This window comes from Rhea pennata, chromosome 21, assembly GCF_028389875.1.
Source record: "Rhea pennata isolate bPtePen1 chromosome 21, bPtePen1.pri, whole genome shotgun sequence".
NCBI classification, from domain to species: Eukaryota; Metazoa; Chordata; class Aves; order Rheiformes; family Rheidae; genus Rhea; species Rhea pennata.
In genome coordinates, this window is record NC_084683.1 from 9,497,865 (window position 1) to 9,518,773 (window position 20,909).

At 63.7% G+C, this 20,909-nt stretch overlaps 1 protein-coding gene across 1 annotated transcript; it reads right to left on the reverse strand.

The window, feature by feature from the left end:
* Positions 1 to 1,502: 1,502 nt before the first annotated feature.
* Positions 1,503 to 18,031, reverse strand: LRRC4B (leucine rich repeat containing 4B). The gene is made up of 2 exons (XM_062592978.1): positions 17,620 to 18,031; positions 1,503 to 3,534 (listed from the first exon to the last, which is right to left on the reverse strand). The coding sequence occupies exon 2, from the start codon at positions 3,495 to 3,497 to the stop codon at positions 1,503 to 1,505; it is 1,995 nt and encodes a 664-aa protein (XP_062448962.1). The 5' UTR covers positions 3,498 to 3,534; positions 17,620 to 18,031.
* Between the last annotated feature and the right edge of the window lie 2,878 nt (positions 18,032 to 20,909).

A 20,909-nucleotide genomic window follows, 5' to 3' on the forward strand; every position in this document is an offset into this window, starting at 1 on the left:
CAACTCATTACATCGCACAAGGCTGCTGTTGCACAACTCAGCACGTTGCACAAGGCCGTTGTTGCACAAAGCCGTCCGTTGCACAAGGCTGCTGTTGCACAATGCTACGCACCGCACAAGGTTGCTAATGCACAACGCTGTGCATTGCACAAGGCTGCTGTTGCACAGTGCGGTGCATTGCACAAGGCTGCCATTGCACAACACTGCATTGCACAAGGCTGCCATTGCACAACGCCACGCATTGCACAAGGTTGTGCATTGCACAAGGCTGCCCTAGCAAAGTGCCATGCACTGCATAAGGTTGCCATTGTATGACGTCATGCGTTGCACAATATTCCCCTTGCACAAGGCCGTGCATTGCACGAGGCTGCCGTTGCACAAGGCTGTGCAATGCCACCACCCAGCCATAGGCCTCGCACAAGGCTGCTGTTGCACAATGCTGTCCGTTGCACAAGGTTGCTGTTGTACAATGTTGTGCATTGCACAAGGCCGCCATTGCACAATGTCATGCACTGCACACGGTTCCCGTTGCACAATGCCACACATTGCACGAGGCCATCATTGCACAATGCCATGCATTGCACAAGGTGGTTGTTGCACAAATCTGTGCATTGCACAAGGCTGCTGTTGCACAATGCCATGCATTGCACACGGTTCCTGTTGCACAACACCACGCATTGCACAGGGTTCCTACTGCGTGCCGCTGCACACTGCACAAGGCCACCATTGCACAATGCCATGCATTGCACATGGCTCCTGTTGCACGACACCGTGCATTGCATGAGGCCGCCGCCATTGCACAATTCCATGCATTGCACAAGGCCGCCATTGCACAACACTGTGCATTGCACAGAGTTGCTGTTGCACAATACCCTGCATCGCACAAGGCTGCAATTGCACAATGCTGTGCATTGCACAGGGTTGCTGTTGCACAACTGTGCATTGCACAAGGCCGCCATTGCACAACACCATGCATTGCACAGGGTTGCTGTTGCACAATTCTATGCATTGTACAAGGCCGCCATTAAACAACACCGTGGATTGCACAGGGTTGCTGTTGCACAATTCTGTGCATTGCACAACACCGTGCATTGCATAGGGTTGCTGTTGCACAACTCTGTGCATTGCACAAGGCCACCATTGCACAACACCATGCATTGCACAGGGTTGCTGTTGCACAATTCTATGCATTGTACAAGGCCGCCATTAAACAACACCGTGCATTGCACAGGGTTACTTTTGCACAGTTCTGTGTATTGAACAATACCGTGCATTGCACAGGGTTGCTGCTGCACAACTCCGTGCATTGCACAAGGCCGCCGTTGCACAACGCCGAGCGTTGCACAGGGTTGCTGCTGCACAACTCCGTGCATTGCACAAGGCCGCCGCTGCACGAGGCCGCGCGTTGCACGAGGCCGCCGCCACCCCGCGCCTGCCCCGCCGCCACCCCCCCCCAATACCCCACCCCTCCCCCCTTACTCCGCCACCCCCCCCCACCCCGCTCAGATCTGCGTCTCCTGCACGTTCTCCTTGGAGGCGCTCTTGAAGAGCAGCGGTTCGTGCACCGAGTTGAGCAGCGGGTTCTTGGCGCAGCCCAGGGCGCCGCCGCTGTTGCCGTAGTGGGCGGCGAAGGCGGCGTAACGGTCGAGGTGGTCGCGCTCCAGGGCCGGCAGCGCCAGCCGGTTGTCGCCGGCGGCGGCGGCGGCTGCGCCGGCGCCCAGCTCGTCCTCCACGTTGATGATCTCCACGGCGCGCGCGGGGCCGTGGTGCTTGTGGCGCTGGTGCTGCTTGCGCAGCTTGTAGAAGGCCACCAGCATCACGGCCGCCATGAAGGTGATGGCCACGAAGCAGCCGATGATGATCTTGGTGGTCTTCAGCACGTCGTCCAGGTCCTTGAGGCCGCCCTCGGCCGCCGCCGTGATGGCCACCGTGAAGGCCTTGGCGGTGGCCCGGGTGGCCGGCGGCGCCGTGGAACCGCCGCCGCCGGGTGCCCACGCCGCCGTGGCCGTGGGCGCCGCCTCCGTCTTGGGTGCCAGCTCCTCGCCGCCGCCACCGCCGCCACCGTCGGTGGTCTCCACCGTGACGGTGGTGAAGTAGGTGTAACCGGTGGCCGCGGCGGCCGCGGCGGCCGCCGCCGCCGCGTCGGCGGCCGACACGTTGAGCGTGGCCGAGGCGGTGGTGTTGCCGGCGGCGTTGGTCACCATGCAGGTGTACTGCCCCGTGTCCTGCACGGTGACGTTGGTGAAGTTGAGGGTGCCGTCGTGCAGCACCGAGATGCGCACCCGGTAAGAGCCGTGCGTCATGAGCGTGCCGTTGGGCGTCAACCAGTTGACCGAGGTCATGGCCGTGCCCGTGCGGCACTTGAGCTCCGCCGCCATGCCCTCGGTGACGTTGAGGTCGGCCGGCGGTTCCACGATGACCGGAGCGTAGCAAGTGAAGTGGCTCTGCTCCAACTCGCCGATGTAACGGCCCCGCAACGGCGGCGGCGCGTGGCACCGGGCGCAGCACGTCGTGTTGCTCGGCACCGTCTCCTTGAGCCACCAGCTGAGCCAGAGGACGTCGCAGTCGCAACGCCACGGGTTGTGGTTGAGGTGAACCCGCTCGAGCCGGGGCAGCGGCGTGAAGAGGTCGTGGGGCAGCGACGCCAGGTTGTTGTGCGCCAGGTTGAGCTCCTCCAGCGCCTTGAGGTCGTCGAAGGCGTTGCGCTCGATGGCGCCCACCTGCGCGTGCATCAACCACAGCTTCCGCAAGCTGCTCAAACCTTGGAAAGAACCCGGCCGGATCATGTCCAAACGGTTCCCCGAAAGCTCCAGCTCTTCCAAACGTACCAGCGCCGTCAAGTTGGGGATGTCCTTGAGGTTGCACATGCCCAAATTCAGGTAGCGCAGGTTGACGAGCCCTTCGAAAGCCGCCTCCGAGATGTACTCGAGGCGCTTGAGCTCGCCCAGGTCGAGGCGCCGCAGCGAGGGCACCCGGTTGAAGGCGTACGACGGGATGCTCTCGATGGGGTTGTTGCGGAGCCAGAGCTCGCGTAGCTTGGACAGGTACTCGAAGGCCTGCGTGGGCACCGTGGTGAGGCGGTTGTCGAAGAGCTCCAGCGTGTTGAGGTTGGGCAAGCCGTTGAAGGCGCCCACCTCCACCTTGCGCACCAGGTTCTTGCTGAGCTGCAGGATCTCCAGGTGCCGCAGGTGCTTGAAGGTGTCCGTACGGATCACCTGGATGTGGTTCTCCTGCAGGTTGAGGTACCGCGTGTTCACCGAGATGCTGGCGGGTACCTCCAGCAGCTCACGTCTCGTGCAAACCACCCGGCTCGCTTGGTTGCTGCAGGAACAAGCGGCCGGGCAGGTGGGTGGAGGAGCAGCCGCCGCCGCCGCCACCGTCCCCCGCGTCGCTTCGGGCGGTTGCAGAAGCAGGAGAAGCAGCCAAGCGAGTGCCGGAGCTGCCGCCGCCGCCGCCGGCGTCGGCGTCATCCTAGCGGGCCGCAGCGCCGCCGCCATGGCTAAGGTGCATCCTCCGGCCTCAGGGGCCCGGGCGCTGCAGAGAAAGGGGAGGGGGGAGAGAGAAAGAGGGGTGTTAGCGGGGTGGCCCCCAACCGTGGCGCTTAAGGGTGCAGGGGGCAGCGGGAAGGGGGTGGTGGGGTGAGCGCGGGGCGCAGGGCGGCAGGCAGGGACAAAGCGATGCGCCGGGTATGGCCAGTGCAATGCAGCGGGCACAGTCAGTGCAATGCACCGTGCACGGCCAGTGCAATGCTGCAGGCATGGCCAGTGCAATGCAGCGGGCACAGCCAGGGCAATGCACCTTGCACGGCCAGTGCAATGCACCGTGCACAGCCAGTGCAATGCACCTTGCACGGCCAGTGCAATGCATCGTGCACGGCCAGTGCAATGCAGCAGGCACAGTCAGTGCAATGCACCGTGCACGGCCAGTGCAATGCTGCGGGCACGGTTAGTGCAATGCACCTTGCACAGCCAGGGCAATGCAGCGGGCACGGTTAGTGCAATGCACCTTTAACGGCCAGTGCAATGCATCGTGCACGGCCAGGGCAATGCAGTGGGCACAACCAGCAGATTGCACTGTGCACAATTAGTGCAATGCACTGTGCACAACCAGTGCAACACAGCAGGCACGGCCAGTGCAATGTATCGTGCACAGCCAGTGCAATGCACTGGGCACGGTTAGTGCAATGCACCTTGCACGGCCAGTAGATTGCACTGTGCACAATTAGTGCAATGCACCGTGCACGACCAGTGCAATGCACCTAGAATGGTAACTGCAACACACCATGCATAGTTAGTGCAATGCACCTTGCACAAGCAGCGCAACGCGCCATGCACAGCCAGTGCAAAGCACTGGACATGGTCAGTGCAATGCATTGTGCACAACCAGGGCAATGCGCTATGCACGGCCAGTGCAACGCACCAGGCATGGCCAGTAGATTGCACAGCACATGGTTAGTGCAGTGCACCGTGCATGGCCAACGCAATGCACTGTGTGCAATTAAGGCAATGCACCATGCACATCCAGTGCCATGCACAGTGCACGGCTAGTGCAAAGCACTATGCATGGGCAACACAGTGCATCGTGCATGACACATGCAATGCACCACGCGTGGGCAATGAAATGCACTGTGTGCAATTAAGGCAATGCACCATGCACATCCAGTGCCATGCACGGTGCACGGCCAGTGCAATGCACTATGCATGGGCAACACAGTGCATCATACATGGCCAGTGCAATGCACCACGCATGGGCAATGAAATGCACTGTGTGCAATTAAGGCAATGCACCATGCACATCCAGTGCCATGCACGGTGCACGGCCAGTGCAATGCACTATGCACGGGCAATGAAATGCACCATGCACGGGCAATGCACTGCACCGTGCATGGCAGATGCAATGCACCACGCACGGGCAATGCAATGCACCGTGCATGGCAGATGCAATGCACCACGCATGGGCAATGCAGTGCACTGTGGGCAATTAAGGCAATGCACCATGCACATCCAGTGCCATGCACTGTGCACAGCCAGTGCAATGCATCATGCACGGGCAACGCAATGCACCGTGCATGGCACATGCAATGCACTATGCACGGGCAATGCAGTGCACGGTGCATGGCCAGTGCAATGCACCGAGGACCATGCACGGCAGTCCCAGCGTGCAGTGCACCGTGCACGGCCCCCTCGGGACGCTGTGCACCGTGCACGGGCAAGGCGACGAACCGGGCACGGCGCACGGCCGGGGAAATGCACCCGGCCGGCCGATGCAACGTGCCGTGCAGCGTGCATGGGCGTCGCGGGACGTGGGGGCGGGCCACGGGGTCTGCGTGGTGCACGGTGTGCCACGCACAGCTCTCTCTGGGTGTCGTGCACACCCAAACTGGTGCTATTTGCACACCCAACTGTGTGCAACACGCAGGCCGGCACTGCTGCACCGTGCACGCCAAAAGCGGTGCCGTTTGCACGCCCAACTGTGTGCAACATGCAGGCCGGCACTGCTGCACCGTGCACGCCCAAAGTGGTGCCATTTGCACGCTCAAATGTGTGCAACATGCAGGCCTGCATCGCTGCTCCCTGCACGCCCAAAGCAGTGCCGTTTGCACACCCGCCTGGGTGCAACATGCAGACTGGTATCGCCACACTGTGCACGCCCAGAGCAGCTACCTTTGCACGCCCACCACAGTGCCCTGTGCACGCCCAACTGGGTGCACCGTGCACGCCCAAACCGGTGCCACTTGCACACCCGCCTGGCTTCAACATGCAAGCCCCCATCGCCGCCCCGTACACGCCCAGAGCGGTGCCCTTTGCACGCCCACCTAAGCGCCCCACGCACACCCACCTGGGTGCAACATGCATACCCAGAGCGGTGCCCTTTGCACGCCCACCTCGGCGCCCCGCACCCTGCCCCCCCTCCCCGAGGCCTGCCGCAGCCCCCTGCCCCGACACATGTACCCCACCATGAGCACCCATGGGTGCTGCAGGCCGCGCCCCCCCCCGCCTCCACCCCCCACCCCAGAGGTCCGGGCGCAGGGTGCCCCCCACCCATGGGGGCGGCGGCGGCGGCGCCGTAAGCAGCTTTGGCGGCGCCGGCGTCAATCCAATTGCGAGCGGCTTAAGCCGGGCGGTTTAATGGGATCGTGCGGAGCCGGCGCCGGGGGGGGGGGGAGGAAACGGCCTGGGGTCAGCGCCCGCTTGCACACGCGCGTGCCCCCGCATGCCCTTGCCTCCCTGCTGCCACCCCCGCCTCGGTGCGCTGGAGGTCGGCCGGTACGTGCATGCACGGTGCACACGCAGCCGTGCAAAGGCGCTCGTGCACGCTCCCGGCGGCACGTGGGCGCCCGTGCAACCGAGCGGTGCGCACGTGCGCGTGCACGCACGGCCCTGCGTCGGGTCTGTTTGCACGCACGGCCCTGCACGCGTCCCCGTGAGGCACGGCTATGCACACACGCGTGGGCACGTGCGTCCCCGCATGCCTCCGCTTGCACAGGCCACCTTGCACACGTCTGGCAGTCCCCGTGCACGCACACACACACACGCGCACACACACACACACGTGTGCATCCCCTTCCAGGCCTGCATCGATGTGCACACACCTCCTCACACGCGTTCCCACATGCACTGGTGCGCACGGACATTCTTGCATGTGCACACACACACGTGCACACACACATGCATGTGCTGGCCCCTCCAGGTATACGCACACCCCTGTTCTTGCACACCCATGTGCACACACCTTGGCATGGCCACCCACGCACACAGCCACGTGCACGTGCATCTTTGCACATGTGCATGCGTGCACATCCAAACAGCTGGCACCTGCATACCCACATTTTTGCACACATCCAGGGGCACACTCTGCTATGCACACATGTGTGCATACCCATTCGAGCACAGATCCATGGGCATGTGCCCCCAACACACATGTGTGCGTGCACAAACATCCAGGCACACGCCCCCCTGTGCACACATCCATGGGCACGCACACGCTTGCACACACACATGTGCCTCCCCTTTCAAGCACCCAGCTCCCTGTGCACACACGTGTGCTTGCACATACAAACATCTATGTGCAGACACTTCTTGCACACATTTGTGCATGCACACTTCCCAGCACACATGCGTGTGCATATCCAGGTACACCCGAAGCACAAGCCCAGCCTTGTGCAAGCACACCCATGCCCACACACGTGTGTGCACCTCTTTGCACACACGTGTGTGTGACCATCAAAACATTCCGTGCAAGCAGGTCACCCCCACAGCAAACATCTCTGCCCATCGCCGCACTCCTTTTTGCACACGTGTGCACACGCATCCAGGTTAAATCTGTGTATGCACGCACTCACGCACCCTTTCTGGCACACGGCTGTGTGCCCGCTGCTCCCTGCACAAACATGTGCACATGCATCCGGCAAAGGTTCCCAGGTGAGCACATCCTTGCACACCTTTGTGCACACGTGTGTGCATGCAAACATCCCTGCCCTCGTGTGTGCACAGAAGAAAATCCTAGTGCAGGCACATCCTTGCACATATTTCTGCGCACACCCATGTGCTCACACATCCAAGCTTCTGTATGCAAGCACTGCCTTGCACACCTTTGCACACGTGTGCCTGCACATCCCTATGAACACCCACATGCACGTACACATCACTGTGCTTGGACACATTCCTGCACACATGTGTTACCACACCAATGCCCCTGTGCATGCACAAATCTCTGCACACACGTGTGCATACCCTTACACACACGAGCGTGCACAACTAGAAAAGCAGCCCTGTGCATGCACATCCTTGCACATATTGCTGCACACACACACGTGTGCCCACACACCCGAACGTCCCTGTGTTGGCACATTCTTACACCAATGCAAACACGCACCCTCACATGCAAATATCCCAGAGCGTGCACAGATATACACGCATTCTTGCACACACACGTGTGCACACACATCCGAAAGACCTCCGTGCGCATGCACATCCATGCACAGGTCTCTGCACATGCACATTCCTGCACACGTGTTCACACATATCCAGCACCCTGTGCATGCACATCCGTGCACACTTATCTGCACACACATTCCTGCACAAACACGTGCCTGCACATCCAGCAATCACCCCAAGCATGCACATCTATGCACACCTCTGCACACATGTTCCTGCACACAAGTGTGCACCCACAGACAGCAGACACCCCGTGCACGCACATCCGTGCAAACCTCTCCGCAAGCACATTCCTGCACACACGTGTGCACACACACACACAGCAAACACCCCCGTGCGTGCCCATCAATGCACACAAGTGTGCATGCACACAGCCATCAGCCCCATGCATGCACCTCCCCGCAGACCTATTTGCACACACATTCCTGTGCACACACGTGCACCCACAGCCAGCAGACACCCCTGTGCACGCACATCCATGCACTAATGTGCACGCACATCCAGCAATCACCCCTGTGCGTGCACACCCGTGCACACCTCTGCGCAGGCACATTCCTGCACACACGTGTGCACACGCACGCAGCAAACACCCCCGTGTGTGCCCATTCGTGCACACAGGTGTGCACGCACCCCCAGCACCCACCCCTGTGCCTGCACACGTGTGCACACACACACACCCCAGCCATCACCCCAAAGCATGCACTCCCATGCACATGTGTGCATGCACCCCTGCTATCACCCCCATGCATGCACACACATGCACACACGTGTGCACGCATCCCCCTGCCATCACCCCTGTGCATGCACACCCATGCACACACGTGTGCATGCACACCCAGCAACCACACCTGTGCCTGCACACACGTGTGCATATACACACACACCAGCCATCACCCCCGTGCATGCATGCCCATGTACACGTGCGCACACACCCCCCTGCCATCACCCCTGTGCATGCACACCCATGCACACGTGTGCACACACACCCAGCCATCACTCCCATGCATGCACACACATGTGCACTCTCACACACCAGCCATCACCCCCATGCAGGCACACGTGTGTGCATGCACCCCCCCTGCCATCACCCCCATGTATGCACACCCATACACACACATGTGCATGCACCCCCTCTTCCTTCAGCCCCATGCCTGCACACACGTGTGCACACACACACCAGCCACCACCCCTATGCAGGCACATCCATGCACACACATGTACACGCACCCCCCCGCCATCACCCCCATGTATGCACACCCCTGCACACACACCCAGCAACCACCCCCATGTCTGCACACATGTGTGCACACACACACACCCCAGCCATCACCCCTGTGCATGCACACCCATGCACACACGTGTGCACACACACCCAGCCATCACCCCTGTGCCTGCAAACACGTGTGCACATACACACACCCCAGCCATCACCCCCCCGTGCATGCACACCCACACACACACGTGTGCACGCACATCCGCCCCCACCCCCCACCCCCGCAGCTACGCGCTACCATCCCGGCACCCATCCCCCCCCAGGCCTCGCACGCACCCACCGCCCCCCCCCCCGGCCCCAGCACCCATGGGTGCCCGCGCCGCGGCCCGGCAGCCCCTCACCCTGCAGCCTGCCAGGCGCCGAGCCCCCTCCCCCCCCTCCTCCCCCCACCCCCCACCCCAAACCCCCGGCCTCGCAGCCTGCCGGGGCCTCCGCCAGCGCAGCCTTCCTCCTCCTCCTCCTCCTCCTCCTTCCTGCGCGCGGGTCTCTCCCCCCCCCCCGCACCCCCCCCTGCTTCCCGCAGCCCTCCTTCCTGCACCCCGCCTTGCAGCCTTCCGCCCCCCGTGCGCAGGCCCCCCCCCCCCCCCCCGACACCGACACCACCGCCGCCGCGGCCTCCCGCCGCCGCCCCGCGCGCGGCCCTTCCTCTCCGCACCCCCTTTCCGCACCCCCCCTTTTCTTGTTTTTTGTTGCATCCCGCCTTTTGCAGCCCCCTCTTCGCAGCCTCCTTTTTTTTTTTTTGCAGCGCCCCCCCTTTCTGCAGCCTCCTTTTTGCAGCTCCTTTTTGCATCCCTCCTTTCTTTGCATCCCTCTTTTTGCATCCCCCTTTTGCATCCCTCCTTTCTTTGCACCCCCCTTCTTGCATCCTTTTTGCATCCCCTTTTTGCATCCCTCCTTTCTTTGCATCCCCCCTTCTTGCATCCTTTTTGCATCCCCCTTTTTGCATCCCCCTTTCTTTCCATCCCCCCCCTTTTTGCATCCTTCCTTCCTTTGTATCCCCCCCTTTTTGCATCCCCCTTTTGCATCCCCCCTTTTGCATCCTTTTTGCATCCCCCTTTCTTTGCATCCCCCCTTTTTGCATCCCCCTTTTTGCACCCTTCCTTCCTTTGCATCTCCCCCCTTTTTGCGTCCTTTTTGCATCCCCCTTTTGCATCCCCCCTTTTGCATCACCCCTTTCTTTGCATCCCCCTTTTGCACCCCCCTTTTGCATCCTCCTTTTTGCATCCCTCCTTTCTTTGCATCCCCCCCTTTTTGCATCCTCTTTGCAGCCCGCCTTTCCTATCATCCCCTTTTTGCATCCCCCTTTTTGCAACCCTCCCTTTCTTTGCAGCCCCTTTTTGCAGCCCTCCTTTTTGCAGCCCTACTTGCCTCCCTCCTTCTTTGCATCCCTCCTTTTTTGCATCCTCCCTTTTGCAGCCCTTTTGTGGCAGCCCTCCTTTTAGTGCCCCTTTTTGCACCCTCTTCTTGCATCCCCCCTTTTTACACCTTTTTTTGCATCCCTCCTTTTAGCACCCCATTTTACAGCCCTCTTTTTTGCACCCCCTTTTTGCATCCCTCCTTTTTGCATCCCTCCTTTTTTTGCATCCTTTCTTTTTGCATCCTTTCTCTTTGCATCCTTCTTTGCAGCCCTCCTTCCCGTGCACCCCGCTTTTCACATCCTGCCTTCCTGCACCCATTTGTGCACCCCCTTGTGCACCCCCTTCTTGCATCCCCCCCTTCCCGCACCCCTTTATTGCATCCCTCCTTCCTGCACCCCCTTTTTGCTTCCCTCGTTTTTGCAACCTTTCTTCCTGCATCCCCTGCATTTCTTCTTGCGCCCCCCCTTCATCTGCCACCCCTTCTTGCACCCCTTCTCCCAGCACCCTTCTTTTTTTTGCATCTGTGCTTTCTGCACCCCTTTTGGCACCCTTTCTTCCACCTCTTTTTTTGCACCCCCCCCCTTTTCTGCATCTCCCCTTTCTGCACCCCCCCTTCTTCCATCTCTCCTTCCTGCACCCCTTTTTGCATCCCTCCTTTTCCCGCCCTGGGGACACCCCCACCCCCCGCCCCTTCCCCGGCTCCCCCTCCCCCTCGCCGCCACCTCATTAGTCTTTCCGAGCACACAACGGTGCAGCCCCCACTGCGCCCCCCCCACCACAAGGCCCAGCGGCCCCCGCGGCCCCGCACAGCCAGCCAGGCCCGGCTCCGGCATTGCACCGAATCCCTCCAGCATTGCACGGAGCTTCCCGGGGTGCAATGACCCCCCCCCCCCAGCATTGCACGGAGCTTCCCGGGGTGCAATGAGCCCCCCCGGCATTGCATGGAGCTTCCCAGGATGCAATGAGCCCCCCCCCAGCATTGCACGGAGCTTCCTGGGGTGCAGTGAGCCCCCCCAGCATCGCACGGAGCTTCCTGGGGTGCAGTGAGCCCCCCCAGCATCGCATGGAGCTTCCTGGGTGCAATGAGCCCCCTCGACATTGCACAGAGCTTCCCGGGGTGCAATAAGCCCCCCCGACATTGCACAGAGCTTCCCGCGGTGCAATGAGCCCCCCCCCGGCATTGCATGGAGATTCCCGGGGTGCAATGAAGCCCCCACAGCACTGCATGGAGCTTCCTGGGGTGCAATGAGCTCCCCCGGCATTGCACGGAGATTCCCGAGATGCAATGACACCCCCCCCCCGGCATTGCACGGAGATTCCCAGGATGCAATGAGCCCCCCCCTCCAGCATTGCATGGCGCTTTCTGGGGTGCAATGAGCCCCCCCCGACATTGCACAGAGCTTCCCGGGGTGCAGTGAGCCCCTCCAGCATTGCACAGAGATTCCCAGGGTGCAATGACCCCCCCCCCGGCACTGCACAGAGCTTCACGGGGTGCAATGAGCCCCCCCCAACATTGCACGGAGATTCCCAGGATGCAATGACCCTCCCCCAGCATTGCACGGAGATTCCCAGAGTGAAGTGAGCCCCCCCGGCATTGCACAGAGCTTCCTGGGATGCAATAAGCCCCCCCCGGGCACTGCACGGAGATTCCCGGGGTGCAATGAGCCCCCCCCCAGCATTGCATGGAGCTTCCTGGGGTGCAGTGAGCCCCCCCAGCATTGCACGGAGCTTCCGAGGGTGCAGTGAGCCCCCCCCAGCATTGCACGGAGCTTCCCGGGGTGCAGTGAGCCCCCTGGCACTGCACGGAGCCACCTGGGTTGCAATGACCCCCCCCCGTCACTGCACAGAGTCCCTGCCACTGCACAGCACTGCATGGATCCCCTGGCATTGCCTGCACCCCTCATCACCGCACAACACTGCCTGGGCCCCCAACACTGCATGGAGGCCTGTAGCACTGCATGGCACTGCAGGCCCCCCCCTCGGCATTGCATGCGCCTCTCCCCAGCGCTGCATGGCACTGCATGGAGCCCCCTGCACTGCACAGCACTGCACCGACCTCCTCAGCACTGCACGGAGCCCACAACACTGCACGGCACTGTGGGACCCCCCCCTGCACTGCATGGCACTGCACAGCACTGTGCACACACACACCCGCACTGCATGGCACTGCCCAGACCCCCCAGCACTGCACGGCACTGTACAGACCCCCCCACCAGCATTACACTGCACACACTGCCATTGCACTGCACCCTGACACCAGCCCCGTGCACTGCATGGGCCCCATTGCACTGCACCCTGACACAGCTCTGTGCACGGCATGGGCCCCATCGCACTGCAAAACAACACCAGCCCTGTGCACTGCATGGGCCCCATCACACTGCAAAACAACACCAGCCCTGTGCACTGCACGGGCCCCATCACACTGCAAAATTACACCAGCCCCATGCACTGCATGGGCCCCATCGCACTGCACCCTGACACCAGCCCATGCACTGCATGGGCCCCATTGCACTGCAAAAGGACACCAGCCCCGTGCACTGCATGGGCCCCATCGCACTGCAAAACAACACCAGCCCTGTGCACTGCATGGGCCCCATCACACTGCAAAACAACACAGCTCGCTGCACTGCACGGGCCCCATCACACTGCAAAATGACACCAGCCCCATGCACTGTATGGGCCCAATCGCACTGCACCCTGACACCAGCCCATGCACTGCATGGGCCCCAATGCACTGCAAAACAACACCAGCCCCGTGCACTGCATGGGCGTCATCGCACTGCAAAACAACACAGCCCCATGCACTGCAAGGGCTCCATTTCACTGCACCCCGACACCAGCCCCATGCACTGCATGGGCCTCATCGCACTGCAAAACAACACAGCCCTGTTCACTGCATGGGCCCCGTTTCACTGCACCCCGACACCAGCCCATGCACTGCATGGGCCCCGTTGCACTGCAAAACGACACAGCCCCATGCACTGCACAGGCCCCATCGCACTGCAAAATGACACAGCCACGTGCACTGCACAGGCCCCATCGCACTGCACCCTGACACCAGCCCCGTGCACTGCATGGGCCTCATCACACTGCAAAACAACACCAGCCCTGTGCACTGCATGGGCCCCATCGCACTGCATCCCGACACAGCCCCATGCACTGCATGGGCCCCATCGCACTGCATCCCCGTGCCTGGCTCCTGCAGCCTGGCAATGCCCAGCTGGGCAGGGAGGAAACCAGCCTGTAAATGAGTTAATTAAGCATCAAATTAATTATCCAGCCGAGCAGGGCCAAAAGCGGTGAATGAGCCAGTGGGATGCAGTGGAGAAGCCGCAGGTGAATAACACACCCGGGTGGGAGTGGTGGGGGGGAGCCTGCAAGCGGTGTGCAAGGCCGTGCAATGCAGCCCCAGTGTGGAATGGGAGTGTGCAAGGCCATGCATTGCAGCCCCAGTGTGCACAGGGAGTGTGCAAGGCTGTGCAATCTCGGCCCCGCACCAGGGCATGCAAGGGCAGTGTGCAAGGCAATGCAATGCAGGCCGAGGGCACACGTGGAGCGTGCAAGGCCGTGCACGACAGGCCGAGGGTGCATGCAGGGCCGTGCAACGCAGTCCAGCGGTGCACTGGGAGCGTGCAAGGCTGTGCAACGCTGGTGAACACTGTGCAAGAGACCCAGGTGCAAGGGACACCCTGTGGTGCACCCTGCCCTGTGCAAGGGGTGTCCTCGTGCAAGGGGCATCCTCAGGTCCACTACGCCCCGTGCAAAGGCCACTCTTGTGCAAGGGACACCCTGCGGTGCACCCTGCCCCGTGCAAGGGGCACCCTCGTGCAAGGGGCACCCTCAGGTCCACTATGTCCCGTGCAAAGACCACCCTTGTGCAAGGAGCACCCTGAGGTGCACCCTGCCCCGTGCAAGGGGCACCCTCGTGCAAGGGGCACCCTCAGGTCCCCCATGTCCCACACAAGGGCCACCCTTGCGCAAGGAGCACCCTGAGGTGCACCCTGCCCTGTGCAAGGGGCACCCTCGTGCAAGGGGCACTCTGAGGTCCACCATGTCCCGTGCAAAGGCCACCCTTGTGCAAGGAGCACCCTGCGGTGCACCCTGCCCCGTGCAAGGGGCACCCTTGTGCAAGGGACACCCTCAGGTCCACTATGTCCCGTGCAAAGGCCACCCTTGCGCAAGGAGCACCCTGAGGTGCACCCTGCCCTGTACAAGGAGCACCCTTGTGCAAGGCGCACCCTCAGGTCCACCATGTCCCGTGCAAAGGCAACCCCAAGGTTCACTCTGCCCCATGCAAGGGGCACCCTCGTGCAAGAGGCACCCTGAGGTGCTCCCCCCTTGCCCCCCCGCACCGTGCACCCATCACCCCAGCCGCTCGCCCGCCTGCCCTGCCGCTGCCCTCCCTCCCCCCCCCCGGCATCGCAATAGCTCCCACCCCCCCTTCTCCCATGGCACACGCGTGTGCAAAGCCCCCTCCCCCGCCCGGGGCTCCCGGACGCCTGGGTCCCCGGCGGCGACGTGAGGAGCTTCCCAAGGCCTCAATGCGGAGGAGCGGGGGAGGGGCCCGGACGCCTGGGTCCCCTGCCAAACCCCCCCTGCCCACCCCCGGGGGCACACGCGTGTGCGCAGGCCCCGCCCCGCCGCACGCTCGCCCACACGTCCTTGGGGGGGGGGGGCGGTGGCCGCGGTGCCTTGGCACACGCGTGTGCCCCGGGGGCGGGCGCACGCCTTGCACACGCGTGTGTGTGCCACTGGCCCCCCCCAAAAAACCTCCCTGCCCTCCCCCGGCCACACACACGTGTGCACACGAACACACACGTGCACACACACACCCTGCGCATGCTGCTGGGAGACGCGGGGGGACCCTAGAGCCCCTATAGGACCAGAGTTGGGGGGAGGGGGAGGGTATAGGGGCCCTATAGCCCTGATGGGGCTCGGGAGGCCCCTATAGCCCCTATAGGGCCAGAGTTGGGGGGGCACGAGGGGGCCTATAGCCCCTGTGGGGCTGAGGAGGCATCTATAGCGTCGGAGCAGGGGGAGGGTGAGGGGGCCCTGTAACCCCTATAGGGCCAGAGGAGAGGGGATGGGGGGGGCAAAAGGGCCCTATAGCCCCTGGGGAGGCCCCCATAGCCATTATAGGGTTGGCAGGGGGCGGGGGCCTGTGGTCCCTAGAGGGAGGCCTCTATAGTCCCTGTGGGGCTGGAGGGGTGTCGAGGAGACCCTATAGCTCCCACAGGGCCAAGGAAACCCTATAGGGCCGGGGGAGGCTTATACACCCTATGGGACTAGGGAGGGCCCTATAGTTCCTACGGGATTGGGAGGGGGGGCTCAATAGGGATGGGAGGGTAGGAGGAGGCCCTATAGTCCCTGTGCGCCCAGGAGGGACCCAGGTGGGCTCCTACATTTCTTATAGGGCCCAGGGACCCCTTATAGGGTTCAGAGGGCCCTATGGCCCCTATGGGGGGTATCCTATAGGCCCCATAGGGCCAGGAGGAACCCAATAGGGCTTGAGGGGCCTCAGAGTCCCTATAGGGTTGGGGGGGGGGCTGGAGGAGCCCCTATAGATTTCAGGGGCTGGGGGAGGGGACCTGTAGCCCCTATAGGGGCCACGGGGGAGCCCTTGTATCGCCTATTGGGACGGAGGTGGGGAGCAGGGGAGCTCCCGATAGCCCCTATGGGCCAGGGGGACCCTGACAGAATTTGCAGAGGGCCCCTATGGGGGGCCAAGACCCTATGGATCTTGGGGTGGGGGGGTCCCACAATCTCTACAGGTCTGGAAAAGGGGGGGCTGGAGAGTTCCTATAGTCTCTATAGGGCCAGGGGGAGTCTATAGGACTGGTGCATCCCTAGAGCTCCTATGGGCTGGGGGACCCCTATGGGTCCAGGGGGCCCCCTATAGTCTCTGTAGGGGTTGGGGGGGTTATGACTCCACGGGGGCCCTATAGCTCCTATAGGAACTGGGCGGGGGGGGGTGTCAGGCCTCACCGCATCTCCCCACCGCGTCGCCCCCCCCCAGGTATCCACGGGCTCCCGTCGCCACGGCAACCGTCGCCAAGGCACCGAGCATCCCTCCCCCCCCCCCCGGGAACCCATCAGCGCGGGCACCAGGGGGACTGGGGGATGGGGCACTGGGGGGACTGGGCCATACTGGGAGAATGGGCCTAGGCCATACTGGGGGGACTGGGCCATACTGGGCAAAACTGGCTGCATGTACTGGGGGGATTGGACCATACTGGGGGGCCTGGGCCATACTGGGCAGAACTGTCTGCATGTACAGGGGGGACAGGCCTAGGCCATTCTGGGGGGAACTGGCTGCACTGGGGGGATGGGACTATGGGACTGGGCTGCACTGGGAGAATGGAACTGCTCCTTACTGGGGGGACTGGGCTGCACTGGGGGCATGGGATTGCTCCATACTGGAAGGATGGGACTGCACCATACTGGGGGCACTGGACTACACTGGGGAGGGGGATGGAACTGCACCATACTGGGGGGACTGGGCCATACTGGGTGGGATTGGTCTGGACCAGGGGATTGCCAGGGACTTCTCTGTACTGGAGGAATGGGAGGGAGGACTGGGCTGGATTGCTCTATACTGGGGGGACTGGGCTGCACTGGGGGGATGGAGCTGCTCCATACTGAGGGGACTGGCCCATACTGGGGAACTGGTCTATACTGAGGGGACTGGGCTGCACTGGGAGGATGGGACTGGCCCATACTGGGGGCATTGGGCCATACTGGGTCCAGACGGTGATTGGTCTGGACTGGGGGGTTGCCAGGGACTTCTCTGTACTGGAGAAATGGAGGGGGGGGGTGGACTGCTCCATACTGGGGGGGACTGGACCATACTGGGGGGACCGGAACATACTGGGGGGATGGGATTGCTCCATACTGGGGGGACTGGGCTGCGCTGAGGGAGGACTGAGACCACTCCTCCATACTGGGGGGACAGAACCATACTGGGGGTGGGACGGGACTGCTCCATAAGGGAAGGACTGGCCCATACTGGGGGGACTGGGCTGCACTGGGGACCCGCCCCGGCCCCTCTCACCGGGCAGCGGCCGCGGGGGGGCCCCGTGCGCGGCATCCCGGGCCCGATCCGCTCCGCTCCGCTCCGGGTGTTCGCCCAAGCCGGTGCCGATCCGCTCCGGTTTCGTTCGCGGTCCGGTCCGGTCCGGTCCGATCCGCTCGCGGTCCCGATCCGGGGCCGCACCGGTTCCGAGCTTGGCCGGCTCCGCTCCGCTCCCGGTTCGTTCCCGGTTCGGGGCTTTTCTCGCTCCGGTTCGGCTCTGCCTCCGGTTCGGGGCTTGTCTGGCTCCGGTTCGGTTCTGATTCGGTTCCGGTTCGGCTCTGGTTCGGTTCCGGTTCGACTCCGGCTTCGTTTCGCGGCTTGTCCGGCTCCGGTTCGGCTCTGATTCGGTTCCGGTTCGGCTCCGGCTCCGGTTCGGTTCCGGTTCGGCTCCGCTCCGGCCGGCTCCGCTCCAGCTCCGGCTGCGGCTGCGGCCCGGCTCCCGCTAAAGCCCGGCCTGGATCACGCTACGGCCCGGCCCGGATCGCGCTACGGCCCGGCCTGGATCGCGCTACGGCCCGGCCCGGATCGCGTTCGCCTCCGGCTCGGTCCTGACACCGCCCTCGGCCACGCCCCCACGCTGGGCCACGCCCCCACGCTGGGCCACGCCCCCGCCGGTCCTGCCACGCCCCCTAGCGTGTCCCGTCCCCACGGGACATCCCGTGTCCCCACGGCCCCGTGTCCCGGTGCCACCTCCCCACGGCCCCGTGTCCTTGTCCCCGTGTCCCCACGGCCCCGTGTCCCGGTGCCACCTCCCCACGGCCCCGTGTCCATGTCCCCATGTCCCCACGGCCCCGTGTCCTGGTGCCACCTCCCCACGGCCCCGTGTCCTTGTCCCCGTGTCCCCACGGCCCCGTGTCCCGGTGCCACCTCCCCACAGCCCCGTGTCCTTGTCCCCGTGTCCCCACGGCCCCGTGTCCTGGTGCCACCTCCCCACGGCCCCGTGTCCTTGTCCCCATGTCCCCACGGCCCCGTGTCCCGGTGCCACCTCCCCACAGCCCCGTGTCCTTGTCCCCATGTCCCCACGGCCCCGTGTCCCGGTGCCACCTCCCCACAGCCCCGTGTCCTTGTCCCCGTGTCCCCACGGCCCCGTGTCCTGGTGCCACCTCCCCACGGCCCCGTGTCCTTGTCCCCGTGTCCCCACGGCCCCGTGTCCTGGTGCCACCTCCCCACGGCCCCGTGTCCTTGTCCCCATGTCCCCACGGCCCCGTGTCCCGGTGCCACCTCCCCACAGCCCCGTGTCCTTGTCCCCGTGTCCCCACGGCCCCGTGTCCTGGTGCCACCTCCCCACAGCCCCGTGTCCTTGTCCCCGTGTCCCCATGGCCCCGTGTCCTGGTGCCACCTCCCCATGGCCCCGTGTCCATGTCCCCGTGTCCCCATGGCCCCGTGTCCCAGTGCCACCTCCCCACGGCCCCGTGTCCGCGTCCCCGTGTCCCCACAGCCCCGTGTCCTGGTGCCACCTCCCCACGGCCCCGTGTCTGTGTCCCGACGTCCCTGTGTCCCAGTGCCACCTCCCCATGGACCCATGTCCATGTCCCTGTGCCACCTCATGTCCCTACATCATGTCCCCATGTCCCCACACACCCCTGTTGCTGTCTCATGTCCCCGTGTCCCATCCCTGTGCCACCTCCCTGTGTCCCCCCCCTGTGTCCCATCCCTGGTGTCCCCATGCCCCATCCCTGTGCCCCATTCCCATGTCCCTATGTCTCCCCAATGTCCCCATGCCCCATCCCTGGTGGCCCCATGTCCTGGCCCCATGTCCCATCCCTGTGTCCCCATTTCTCCCCAGTGTCCCCAGATCCCATCCCCATGTCCCTGTGTCCCCATGTCCTGCCTCCATGTCCCATCCCCATGCCCCCATGTCCCATCCCTGTGTCCCCGTGTCCCATCCCTGTGTCCCCATGTCTCCTCATGTCCCTGTGTCCCCCGCCCTGTCCCCCTGTCCCATCCCTGTGTCCTGTCCCATGTCTCTGTGTCCCATCCCCATGTCTCCATATCTCCCCAGTGTCCCCATGTCCCTGAGTCCTGTCCCTGTGTCCCTGTCCTGTCCCCGTGTCCCATCCCTGTGTCCCCATGTCCCATCCCCATGTCCCCATGTCTCCCCAGTGTCCCCATGTCCCTGTGTCCCCACGTCCGTGTCCTGTCCCCGTGTCCCATCCCCGTGTCCCCATGTCTCCCCAGTGTCCCCATGTCCCTGTGTCCCCAGGTCCTGTCTCTGTGTCCCCATGTCTCCCCAGTATCCCCATGTCCGTGTCCCCATGTCCCCGTGTCCCATCCCTGTGTCCCCATCCTGTCCCCGTGTCCCATCCTCATGTCCCTGTGTCCCCGTGTCCCCGTGTCCCATCCCCGCATCCCCATGTCTCCCCAGTGTCCCCATCCCCATGTCCCTGTGTCCCATCCCCATGTCCCCGTGTCCTATCCCCGCGTCCCCAGCCACCGTGACGCAGCCACTCGCAGGCCCCCTCCTGGCTGGGGCTTTATTTTGGGGGCGTTTATGGCTTTTCCGGGGCCCCCCGGGGCCACCAACACGCCGAGACGGGGGGAGGGGGGAAGGACAGGACACTGCGGGGGGGGGGGGGGGCCCGGACACCTGGGCCCACTCCAGGGGACCCCCCGCCCCATACACACACACACACAAGGGGGGGAGGGGCCGGATGCCTGGGCCCGCTCCGGGGTGGGGGCTCAATCCCCTGCCCCAGACACATGCTTTGGTTGGGGGCGGGGACCCCACCCGGACGCCTGGGCCCCTCCTAGGGTCACACATAAAGGGGGGGAAACGGAGGGGGAGGGGAGTCACACTCGGACGCCTGGGCCCCTCCCGAGGTCATACACAGCGGGGGGGGGGGGGGGCGCCCGGACACCTGGGCCCCTCCTGGAGTCACACATAGAGGAGGGGACACAGAGGGGGAGGGGAGGCACGCCCGGACACCTGGGCCCCTCCCGAGGTCACACATGGGGCGGGAGGAGGGGAGAGGGCACCCGGACGCCTGGGCCCTTTGCTGGCAGCGCCCGGATGCCTGGGCCCTTCCCGGGTTCACCAACACCTCCCCCCCCCCCGCCCAAACACACACAGACAGACACAGCGGAGGGGGCGCCCGGACGCCTGGGCCCTCGGTCGAGCTGGGCGCCCGGACGCCTGGGCCCTCGGCAGGTGGCACCCGGACGCCTGGGCCCTTAGTCACGGTTTGGGGGGGGGGGGAATCCTGGCCGCCCAGGTCCTCAGCCGGCAGGGGCTGGTGGAGGGGGCGGCAGGGGGCGGGGGGGGGGGCGCC